Raw genomic sequence first — 12,764 nt, forward strand, 5'->3', positions numbered from 1 at the left:
GAATTGACTATGAGTGAGAAATGGTAGACAAAAAAATAAATAAATAGCAAGAATAGATTTTTAAGAACTCTAGATAGTAAAATAATCACATAAGGGCTTTATACAAAATAGTTTATGTTTAAAATTATTAGACATAGACATAAAAAGAGGAAGCAAAAACATAAACAAAGAACAGGTCACTGTCAGAAAAGCATTCAGCAAATTTGAAAAATAACCAAATATAATTTTTAAAATTAACAGACACTGATGTTAAAAATTCAATTATGTTGAGACACAGAAAAGAGAATAAGGGGGTATAAAATACACCTATTACGTGTTTCAGGATAAAATATACCTAACAGGTGTTGCAGAAAAAAAAGTGAGACACAATGGCCTTAGAAGATGGTAATAGTTGGGAATCTTTTACAACAACAACAACAACAACAACTACACATGAATCTACAGCTCAGGAAGCACAACTAGTCCCAAACAGGATAAATATCAACATAAATAAAGCCTCATCAAAATACATTATAACAAAACTTAAAAAATGCTAAAGAAAAGAAGAGGCAAATCAAGGGGAAAACTGAGTATCTGTGAAGGCGGAAAGTGAAATATCCAGCAGACATCTCAACAGGAAAAATTGGTAGTGCTTAAAAAAAATTCATCCTATAAAAGTATACTCAGCTAACAACATACAAGAGTGAGAGAAAAGTACATTTATTTTAAGAAAGTGAGAGAGTTTACAACTCATGATCAAAACTGGAAAGAAACTGTTTGATAAAAGTAAGAAGAGAGCAAAAAATTGGCATGCAGGTAGACAAATCCACAGGAGTACTGACTCCATAAGACAATAATAATGCCTAGGAATTTGGAGATATAAAAAAATGTACAATAATCGTAAGATGTAAGAAGAACACATGGAGTTATTCTAAGGCCCTTATATAGTTTGGAAGAATGACAGAGATAATTACTAACTTTAGACTTTGTTCAGTCAGGCAAGCATTTTCTTCCTTTTTTCTTTCCTTTAGGTAATAAACACTAATAGAAAAGAAAAGGAATTATAAAAGTCAAACTAATAGAAGGAGAAAGAAAACACTAAATCCAATAAAAAGCAAGAAAGGAAGAAAACACATAGAAAGAAAGAAGAAACAGAATACAAAATAAAATAATTTCAAATACATCATAATAAAGACTTTTTGGGGTTCCCTGGTGGCGTAGTGTTTGAGAATCTGCCTGCCAATGCAGGGGACACGGGTTCGAGCCCTGGTCTGGGAAGATCCCACATGCCGCGGAGCAACTAGGCCCGTGAACCACAAGTACTGAACCTGCGCGTCTGGAGCTTGTGCTCCACAACAAGAGAGGCTGCAACAGTGAGAGGCCTGCGCACCGCGATGAAGAGTGGCCCCCGCTCGCCGCAACTAGAGAGAGCCCTCGCACAGAAATGAAGACCCAACACAGCCATAAATAAATAAATAAAATTAAAAAAAAAAAGACTTGATTTCTGATTGGGGATATAGAGAATCAGAAAGAACATTGCTTCCACCTCTTCAATTAAAAAAAAAAAAAGCCAGCCAAACTCTAAGTTCATGACTAATGTTGAACCCAGAGAGGTGAGGTCACAGGACAACCAACTACCTCAAAATCTAAGAGACAGGGCAGATGCTGCTAGAAGCTGTTAAGAATAATTCAGCTAGAATACACATTGAATTGGTGGAGCTCAAGTGTGGGCTGGCTAGAGAGCGTGGAGCCCGTGGGGAGAATAGAGTGCATAAACTCTTATACACTTTTCCCTCATGGACCCCAATAGGTACACACGAAAAAGATTGGTGGGAGTCCTGAGAAAGAGATCTCCATGGTACAGACCGCAGGGAGGGGGGAAACAGCTGTTATGTCAGGGGCACTAATTCTTGCTTATCTCCTCTACAGAACAAAAGGTTTAATCTGCTTGGAGCAGGACAACAAATATTGTTGTCTCTGGGGCATGGGGAATATCAGTGCATCTGGGGAAGGGGCAGGACTATAGCTTGGGGGTAGGACAGGAGCACTAATGAGACCAAACACCCCAGATCCAGGGACATGATGCAGCCTAAGACTGAGGCTTTATCAGAACAATAGGGCAGAAGTGTTCTCTGACCCTCCAATTTCCTGTAACAAGTAACAGTGAAATACTGCTGGGGACTGACCCCCTGAAGTACTGTACGAAGGGAAGACCTAAAGATATTAAGAAAACCCTTTGGCAAACCAACCTCTGATCTAAAAATAAGATATTGCTAGAGGAATTTGAAGCCCGTGGTGCAATGAGGGTAACCACAGAAACAACAAACCTCAAACCAGCCCAACTCCTGACTATATTAACTCAAATCCCCCACATTAAAGACCTAGTAGAAGGAAAGATGTACCCATTTCCAGGCAAGAAACTATTTACCTTAGTCTACTGCTCTACACAAGATACACATCTAGTTTTCAACAAAAAATTACACAGCATAGGAAAAGGTAAAAAACAAAACACTTCCAAGAGACAAAGCAATCAACAGAACCAGCCTCATATATGACACAGATATTGAAATTATCTGACAGGGAATTTAAAATAAGGGCTCTATGGGAAAGGTGAAAAATATGCAACATCAGATAGGTAATATCAGCAAAGAAATGAAAACTACAAGAATTAAACAAATACTAGAAGTAAAAAACACAGTTAACAGGTGTAAAGAATACCTTAAACAGCTCATCAGACAACTCACAAACTGGAGGAAAGAATCAGTGAACTTAGTGATAAATCAAGAGAAATATGTCAGTCAATAGAAACTGAAATACAAAGAGAAAAAATAATGGGAGGGAAAAGAGTAGAGCATCCAAGAGTTGCTGGACAACATCAAACAACCTAACATAAGTGTAAATGGAATCCCTGAAGAAGAGAGTGTGGGAGAAGAAATATGTGATGAAATAATGACCCAGAAATTTCCAAATTTCATGGCAGTCACAAATTCACAGGTCCCAGAAGCTCAAGAAAAAACCAAAGCAAAAATCACATCAAGTCAAATTATATTTCCCTAGGAAACTGCCCATTTCATCTAAATACTCAAATTTCAAATGTATCACTTAAACTTGTTCAGAGTATGTTTTTAAAAAATATTTTCACTGGATCTATATTTATGTCCCTTTTTCTCATTCCTAATAGTGTTTATTTGTGCCTTCTTTCTTTTCTTAAAAAGTCTTGAAGAACTTTAGCACATCTTATAGCACCAGACTCAAGAAGAAACAGAAAACCTGAAAAGATCTATAACCCTTCAACAACTAGGATCAATAATTATTACACCCACAAAACAAAACAAAAAACAAGACTGTTTAAAGGAATGAATTCCAGGGACTTCCCTGGTGGTCCAGTGATCTCGTGCTTCCACTGCAGGGGGCACAGGTTCAATCCCTGGTCGAGAAACTAAGATCCCACGTACCGCATGGCCCAAAAAAAAGAGGAATGAATTCCAGCAAATATTCAAGTAATGGGTAATTTCAATCTTACATAAAACTTCTGAGAACAGAAAAAGTTAAATACAACCCAACTCATTCCCCCAGCTTACCTTGGTGCCAAAACCAGATAAAAGGTTCCCCCAAAAGGAAAATTATAGCACAATTTAATTTAGGTACAAAAAAATCTAAATTATGAAAAACCTGATTCCTGCAATGGGAATATGTTGTGTATGTCTGTCTGCATTCCATACTACAAACTTGTTCTTCAGCATTTTGATAACTGTACCTCAATATAACTGGTTTTCTTTGAAATCCTATGTAGTTTATGCATTAAAAAACATTTTGAGATGGGGTCCATAGGTTTCAGACTGCCAAAGGGGTTCATGGCACACAAAAAAGATAAGAACCCCTGTACTAAAGAAACTCTTAGAGATATACACAAGAAAACATGCAAGAATGCTCATAGCAGCCCTGTTTGTAATAGCAAAAATCGGTACGAAAAGGAAAGTGGCTCCATAAACCAAGGTATACTTATCAGGTGGACTTTTCTAAAAGTCATTAAAATGAAAGAACTGGAGCTACATGTATCAACAAGGACCTATCTCTTAATCTGGATGCTGGATACATAGGTGTTTGATGTAATATTCTTTAGATGACTAATACAGCATTAACATCATACGACACTATCTGTTTTTATTTTCCTCACTTTGCAATGAGAAAACTTCATGGATCGTCACCAGTACATGCACTGACATTTAGGAGCCACGATCATTAGTCAGGCACAGTGCAAAATACAAATTCCTTAGGAAGCCTTTCTCCAAACCACCAAGTTGCAATTAACTGTCCTGTCCTAGTCTCCATAGCAATTTCTATCTAACTCTCTACTTACAAATTTCTGAATTATATATTGCTTCCAGTTTTACTGAGATATAATTAACATATAGCATGTATAAGTCTAAGGTGTACAGCATAATAACTTGACTTACATACATTGCGAAATGATTACCACAGTAAATTTAGTTAACCTTGATTATCTCACATAGTGAATTATATTAAATACAGTTTGTGCTTGCCTGATTTCTCAAGTGTAAGATTTTTTTTTTTTTTTAAGTGTAAGATCTTTGATGGCTGCATACTGCTTTGTAGTCACAAGTTCCCAAAATCACATTTGCTGAGTTTGATCCATTCACCTACAGTCACTCTGAAATAAATCCTGAACACTGGCTTAAAAGTTGTGTTTGCATCTTTAATATCTATACTGGGATAAAATCTGATTATAAAAATAAAACTTACCATCACAAAGCTGGATTTCTACTTTTCATAATCTTACTGTTATTTTTAATTACAATGAACAATACAAGAAAATAACTTTGAACAATGTAAAACAAGATACATTTAATCTAAAGGATTTACATATCCACATTACCATGTTCAAGTTGGGATAATCATTTCCATGTTTAAGTTGGGATAATCATTTTTTTAATATCTTCTATGTATTTTTAATTTTTTTATTAAGGCATACTTGACATATTATTTACAGGTATACAACGTAGTGACATATAAATGCCATATGGTATGGCATTTATATACATTGCAAATTGATCACCACAGTAAGTCTGATAACATCACTGTCCAAAGTTATTGCAATATTATTGACAATATTCCCTATGCTGTATACTATATGCCCATGACAACTATTTTATAATTGGAAGTTTGTACCTTTTAATCCCCTTTACCTATTTCTACCAACCCCAATCCTTCACCCCTCTGATGAACATCAGTTTGTTCTCTCTATATATGAGTCTGTTTGGGATAATCATTTTGCAGTAAGTATACAGAATGATATATGAGTTAACTATGCCCCCTACTGACTGAATAAGTATTTTGAAAACTGAATAACATTACAGAGAATAAAGAATATAGTCCACACAGATGTACCACATAAAAACCAAATGTACCAAAGGTACTTTTATAACGTAAATGGGTTACATAAAAAGGACTTTGCAGATCTTAAGTCAAGCATATTTGAGATAAGATTTATTAGAGAAAATGGGACTTGAGAAGAAAGAAGTGTAATTTCGGAATTGACTGCTCAGAGTCACCACATTACACTTTAGGAAGCATCATTCACATTATATTCTACATCAGTGGTTTTCAACCAGGGGCAATTTTGCCCCCCAGGGGACATTTGGCAATGTGTGGAGATGCTTTCGGCCATCACAATGTGGCAGGGGCGTGGTGCTGAGTAGAGGGTAGAGGGATATGGTAGTAGGTAGAGAGGCCAGGGATGCTGCTAAACATACTACAATGCACAGGCCAGTCTCACAATAAAGAATTAACTGGTCCTGACTGTTAATATTGTTGAGGTTAAGAAATTTTGCTCAACATGAGTATTCCCTTTCAGGTTGTACAACAATGAAACAAAGTCATATAGAGTTTTATGACTTGTTTAAACTTTGTTGAAAGAGTCAAAGAAGATATTAAATCTCTGCTGTCAAGGAATACACTTTTAGCCCTTTTTATCTGGGCTAGAAAACTGCAGTCTAGACAGTTTCATATGTCCACCTTTTGGCTCTGTTCTAAGGATGATACAATTTGTGCATAAACTTTTAATGGGCTAACAGTATTTTTTAAAGCTCTTAGGCTTTTCCATTATACCTGTGTTTCCATTTCCATCATCCTTTGTTTTATTTCTCTTATTTCTGCCTGTGTTTCAGCTTCTCTAAGTCGAATGGTCATCAGTTCATCTTGTAACTCATTCACAGCATTTTTCTTAGGTGGGTCTTTCCATCTCCCAGTAGTACGAGCTAAGTGGCGCTGAGATACAAAAAAATTATATCGCAACAAATATTCCCAGTATTACAGTAAGAGCCAACTTAACGAAGCACTTATTTCAGGCCCAGTACTGTATGAGGCACTTTATATGAATCATTTTATTTAATCCCCAGAAAATCTTAAAAGTTAAACACTATTATTTTAAATATAGAGGTGAGAAAATGGAAATTGTGAGTAAGTAACTTCAGAAAGGTCACACAGCCAGTAAGTGGCAGATGTGTGATATAAACTCAGATATAGTTCAATTTTTTTTATACTGTGGATTAATTATTGTAAAGAATACATTTTTCACCCTAATTTTTTTCTGAGAGATTTTTACATTATTTTGTAATGAAATCCCAAGAAAAGGGGAAAATTGGGCCTTTCACGAATTAAGGAAACAATATTAGAAGTTGAGAGCAGTGTTCTCAAAATATCTGTGGTGAAGGACAGTTTTGTTTCATTTGTTTCTAATTTCTAATGCCACCTGATACTTCTTAAAAAAAAAAAAAAAAGCCATGGCAACTTAAAGGACTGACTTCAGTCTTTGCTAGATGCATCCCCCATCCCAAATTCATACCAAGATCACTATTCTGAAATGATGTGTAGTTTATTTTTTCTTCCCTCTCTCCCTTCTCTCTTATAGATTCTGTTTTGTTTTGTTTTTTTGCTACTTATCAATAGTTTCCCTCATATGTGAATAAATTTGTGGGTGAATAAATTTGTGGGCATATAACTAACTGAATGTCTGTTTTATTTTGTGGGAAAACCATTTTCAAAAGAAGTTACAAATTCATAAACAAATTTATATTGGTGTCACCCTTCTGATGTTTCATACTGACCAATGAATTTAATATCAACAGGAGAAGAAATAAGTACTATATAAAGAAGTATTTTCTTTTAGTTCTTTAGAAAAAGTTACACAAATCACAATGGTGTAACAACACAATAAAAATGACTTGATCTCTATTTTATCTTTTATTTACTTATAAGAATCAGAAAGGGAGAAAAAGCCTAAAGGTACTTTCAATTTATAAATGCTCTCAGTTTTGTATATTAAACAGGGTCTTTCTCACTTTAAACTCAGATCCTAGTGTTGGTCATTAACTACTTCAAATTCACACAAAATGGATATTCAGGTTTTACCTTTCTTTTTTAAAGCACACAAAATATTTTGATATACCTGCCAGTGTTCCTCTAAATCTTTGACTTGTTGTCTAAGTTCTTTTAAACCCGTAATAGCTTCTGCCTCTCTCAGTTTCACAGCAATGAGTTCCTCCTGAAGCCTTGCAATGTTATTCTCATCAGGAAACGAGTTGTTTCTCTAAAGCAAGAGAAAATTTAATTGGGGATTTTTTTTTTAATTTTAAGAATAAAATACAGCATATATAACAATAAAATACAACAAAATAATGAGCTGTTTTCTCCCATATGTAATTGTATTTAATTTTATTGAGATATAATTCACAAACCATAAAACTTACCCTTTTAATGAACACTAGTCAGTGGGTTTTGTTTTGTTTTTTTAATTAATTATTTTATTTTTGGCTGTGCTGGATCTTCATTGCTGCACATGGGATTTCTCTAGTTGCAGCAAGTGGGGGCTACTCTTCGTTGCGGTGCGCAGGCTTCTCATTGCAGTGGCTTCTCTTGTTGCGGAGCATGGGCTCTAGGCATGCAGGTTTCAGTAGTTGCGGCGCGCAGGCTCAGTAATTGTGGTGCACGGGCTTAGTTGCTCTGCGGCATGTGGGATCCTCCCGGATCAGGGCTCAAACCCATGTCCCCTGCATTGGCAGGTGGATTCTTAACCACTGCACCACCAGGGAAGTCCCTAGTCAGTGGTTTTAAGAGTATTCACAGGGTTGTGCAATCAACATCACGAACTAATTTCAGAACATTTTAATCACCCCCAAAAGAAACCCTATACCATTAGCAGTCACTCTACGTTTCCCCTACCCCCAGCCCCTGGCAACCACTAATCTATGTCTCTATGAATTTGCCTATTCTGAATATTTCATATAAATGGAATCATAAAATACATGGCCTTTTATGACTAGCTTCTTTCACTTAGCATGTTTTCAAGTTTCATTTTTTTTTATTGCCAAATAATATTCCATGGTACAGATATACCACATTTTATTTACACGTTCATCAGTTGATGGAAATGTGGGTTTTTCCACTTTGGGGTTACATGAATAACACTGCTATGAACATTTATGTAAAAGTTTTTGTGCGGATATATGTTTTTAACTCTCCTGAGTATATATGAAAGAACAGAGATGCTGGATCAGATGGTAATTCTACATTTAACTTTTAAGAAATTGTCAAACTTTTCCAAAGCAGTTGCATGTTTTATATTCCCACCAGAAAGGTATAAGGGTAACTGTACTTAATGTTGAGGACACAGAAAGTCTAACTCTGTTTTGTTTAATAAAATACTAATTATGGAGCAACAGGATTAAAAATGTTTTTCAATATGGCAGTGAACATACTAACCTCTGATTAGGACTACAAAGCACGAACATCATTTATGTTTTAAAGATTTATGGAAGAGAATAGTCCAAAATCTGTTTTGTTATATTTTCTCAGCATATCATTTTGAAAAGGGAGTGTAAAACATCTGTACCTTAGGCACTATTTATATCAATATTCAAGAAATAAGCACCAAGGTGACCTAAATATTTGCTTCAAGGGTACAAGATTTAATCTCCTACCATGCTGAAAGACCCACCATAGGATATAGGGTTGCCATATTAAACTGCTCTGGGGAATGACCAAAGAATCCTAAATTAGGCTCTAGTAAAAGCTCCTTAGGTAAACTGAAGTACTGTCGAAATATCAAGTCCTGAGTCTATGAAATTTTCTATCTGAAATATTTCATGAAGATTTTAGCCCACAGAGATGATGGAATAAAGTTATTCTTGCCAACTACACATTTTTATGATGGACTTGAAATATTTTCTCAATTGAAAACCAGAAATTTACTGTATATGCATTAAAAAAAGTATCTTGCATGAAGAAATTAACCATAGGAAGCATGAAACCTTCCAATTTCCTTTCTACTCTATAACATGAATACCAACAAAGCTACTTAAAAATTTATTTTTAAATTGGACCCAAGGACATTTCTTTCTACCAAATATTCAAAACTAAAAGATCCAGATTCTTACCTAAATCATGGAGCCCAGAATACTCTTAATTAGGCAATTTTTACAGCATTCTTGCCGGCTTTTTTCTCAGCAAACAGGAGAATAAGTTTTCCAAAAATCATATAAAAATAGCAAGTAGATTTCTAGCAAAATTATTCCACTACTGATTGTACTTATACCCTATTCTAACAGTTAAGAACAATTTGAGGGTATCTTTCATGTCCATTATTTATGAGTTTTTGACTCAATGGCTAGATACTACCCAAGGGCCAAAGAAACAAACGCAACACAGAGCCCAAATCATCTATGATTTTATAAATGAGAACAGAGATTCAGAGTTTGTGATCTGGAACGGAGACTCTCAAGTCGGAGGGTTGTAAGAAACCTAAAATCATTTCTATTTCCACTACTAATCTGTTCTTTAATAACTTTGAAAAAAGGTAAGTTAGCTTCTGTAAGTACACCTCCAGCTAAGATCTTCCTATATATTCGGAGGTGGTTTTTTTGCAGCTTGGAAAGCTGTAACAGTTACACTCAGATGAAATTTTCGCTGAAATGTTTATGTATTGGTCTATTTCTACACCTCTTGCAGATGAAGGTATTATAATATTTGAAGATGATGGTTAATTTCTTTTTTCTCTTTAAAAAAATTATTTTTACATGAAAACAAGGTATATTTGCAATGTGTTTCAATCAAAATATTCACTCCTATATCTCAGATCTACATATTTCAAAGTAAAAATGTTCACTTGCCAGCTGAAATTTCTGATTAGACCTAATATTTGTGTACTTTTGTGCTTAGTCAGAATGTAAATTTCACAGTGGATTTTTTTTTTTGAAATTTACCTTTTATTTGGATAAAAGCAACATGATGTATTTATATACTATAGGGATAAAAATGGTAATTTTCATTTTTAAAAAAAACTACCAATGTGATTATGTTTTTAGTTCTTTTTACTTGTGTTTAGCACAGGCTTTAAATTAAGAAATACACTATGGTCTGGATTGACCCAAAAAGTATTCCATAAATTAACAAATATATGGCAAGTTTTTCATAGCTAAATCTAATTCTTCTAGAAGTTGTTGCCTTCTGTTTAATTACATTAATTGAAATGTGCTTAAGACAAATACTTTCAGCATATTTTATATACTAAAAAACAAAACAAAAAGGGTTAGTACTGGGCCAATGGCCAAGAGGCAATATTACTACCTTGTAGACTGTTACAGTTCAAATTGTCCCACTTCCCCCAGAATTTCAGAAACGAGAAGTCTGGGAGATACTGTACCAGCTGCATTCGGGTGATAGTCTAAATGCTGTAAGTACTATTCATCTTGACAATGGTTAATTTCTATCCCCTAAGTTTCTCTTCTCTGACATTTAAACATTATTCATATCAAAATTATCCTGGTTGTTTTCCTCTAAAAGGGCTCTAATCTCCATTTTTACCCTAAATATGGCACTTTGAGTAGTATGGCAACAACAAAGAATAAATGGGAATCATGTATTTTTTTCCTTTCCTCTCTTATAATATGTAAGATTTTTAATGTGCAAAAACACCAAGTCCAATTTCACTACTCAGTAAGTACTTAACAAGTATCTATCACATGTCCCATTCTAATTCGGGAATGAAAGCATTTATGTTGTTCTTACCTTTTCTATATCCAGAACTTTATCCTGCATTTCCTTTAGTGCACACTGAGACTCAGCTTCACTCAGTCGGGCTTGGACCAATTCCTTCTCTAGCTGTAGCACAAAATCTTCATTGTAGTTGGAACTGCATTTATGCTACAAGTTATAGACATACACTGAAATTTTTCATAAGTATGAACATGTATATATAATAAAAATAAGTGCAATTACACAATACAACTATTGAGGGCAACCAGACTGTAAAAGTTCCATCCACCTAATATTTCCAGCTTATCTCCTCCAATTAACTTTCCAATGAACAAAAAATTCCAGGTTTGATATCTATAAAGATGATCATATTATTGGGTGTTCATAATCAGTTATTACACTAACTGAATCCAATTTATAGGAGATAAATATCTTTTTTTATCTGTCCATCCATCCAGATACTAAGAATTTGTTCCAGCTCTATAGACCTGAACTGTACAACAGTGTAACCACCAGCCATATATGGTTACAGAGCACTTGAAATGTGGTAAGTCCAAATTAAGAAAAGTTTTCAGTGTAAAATACAAACTGGATTTTGAAGGTTTAGTGTGAAATAAAAAGGAAAAATATCTCAGTAATTTGTACACTGATTATATGTTGAAATAATATTTCAAATGTCAAGTTAAACAAAATATTAATTTAATCAAATAAAATTTTTATTATTTATTAATTTCATTAATTATTAATTACTCCTTTTAACATGGCATTTTAAAATGCATATCTGGCTCACATTATATTACTATTAGACAGCACCATTACAGACTACAGAAGGCAAGTACGTATTTACTGAAAATTCTATTTTAACCTAATAGAAATAAAAACAAAGCATCCACAATAACGTGAACCATCCTAAATCCCGAAAGAATAAAAATGTATTTGCTGTTAGAAATGTAGACCTATTTAAATATACTCATGAAAATGACTGCTGGAAGCAAAGAAAAAGAAGATGCTGCATAAAGAAATTAGCCATGGAAGCATGAAACCTTTCCATTTCCTTTCCTACTTTATACCAATACAGCTACTTTAGAAATCCCTTTTTTTAAACTAGTTTCTACACAAAGCTGTTCAAAAAAGCAAAAAGATATTGAATTCACCATTATAAAAGACTTCCTAAAATAAACTATCACTTCACATTTAACTCACGTAGTAAAAAAATAGCGACAACTCAAAATTCCAACATAGAGTCATAGGGAATAATCTCCCACTGAACTAGCACAAGTAAAGAATGGTTCCTTTTACTATTCAAGACATTAGGAACAAAACAGACATCAAATTAAAACTCTATTTAAAAACTATTAAATACTTAATTAAAACATATGGTACTCCCTTGCCCCAGTTACCCAAAAAGATATTTTTAAAAATGCACCATTCACTTATTAGGCAAATGAGAATTTTTAAATTCAGTGTACTACATGTTGTTTCTCCTAGTAATTTTCTGATACTATTAAAACAATATATCAATACAAGAAGTACATCTGCAATAGGTGTAACAGCTTAGCAAATACTTACCTTACCAAATAGGAGAATGGCAATTTTGGAATGACCACATCCAAAATGCAGGTGCTATGATTTTTGTTTAATTAGTCATAGTTACTTTATGAGTAATACTAGAATTTTTTGCTTTTAATCTAAAGCTCTATGTTACTTCACACTTATTTTGCAAGACTCTATCA

The 12,764-nt window shown here is 34.1% G+C and overlaps 1 protein-coding gene across 8 annotated transcripts in view; it reads right to left on the reverse strand.

The window, feature by feature from the left end:
* Positions 1-12,764, reverse strand: part of EVI5 (ecotropic viral integration site 5) — a 214,386-nt gene that overhangs the window by 68,839 nt on the left and 132,783 nt on the right. For 6 of the 8 annotated variants that reach the window (XM_067726948.1, XM_067726950.1, XM_067726945.1 and 3 more), the window contains 3 exons: positions 11,065-11,199; positions 7,448-7,588; positions 6,109-6,267 (listed from right to left, as the gene is read on the reverse strand). In XM_067726948.1, coding sequence (XP_067583049.1) covers positions 6,109-6,267; positions 7,448-7,588; positions 11,065-11,199 — 435 coding nt within the window. The remainder of the gene's footprint in view (positions 1-6,108; positions 6,268-7,447; positions 7,589-11,064; positions 11,200-12,764) is intronic. The other 2 variants (XM_067726944.1, XM_067726947.1) reach the window with 1 other exon arrangement.

This window comes from Pseudorca crassidens, chromosome 2, assembly GCF_039906515.1.
Source record: "Pseudorca crassidens isolate mPseCra1 chromosome 2, mPseCra1.hap1, whole genome shotgun sequence".
Lineage (NCBI taxonomy): Eukaryota > Metazoa > Chordata > Mammalia > Artiodactyla > Delphinidae > Pseudorca > Pseudorca crassidens.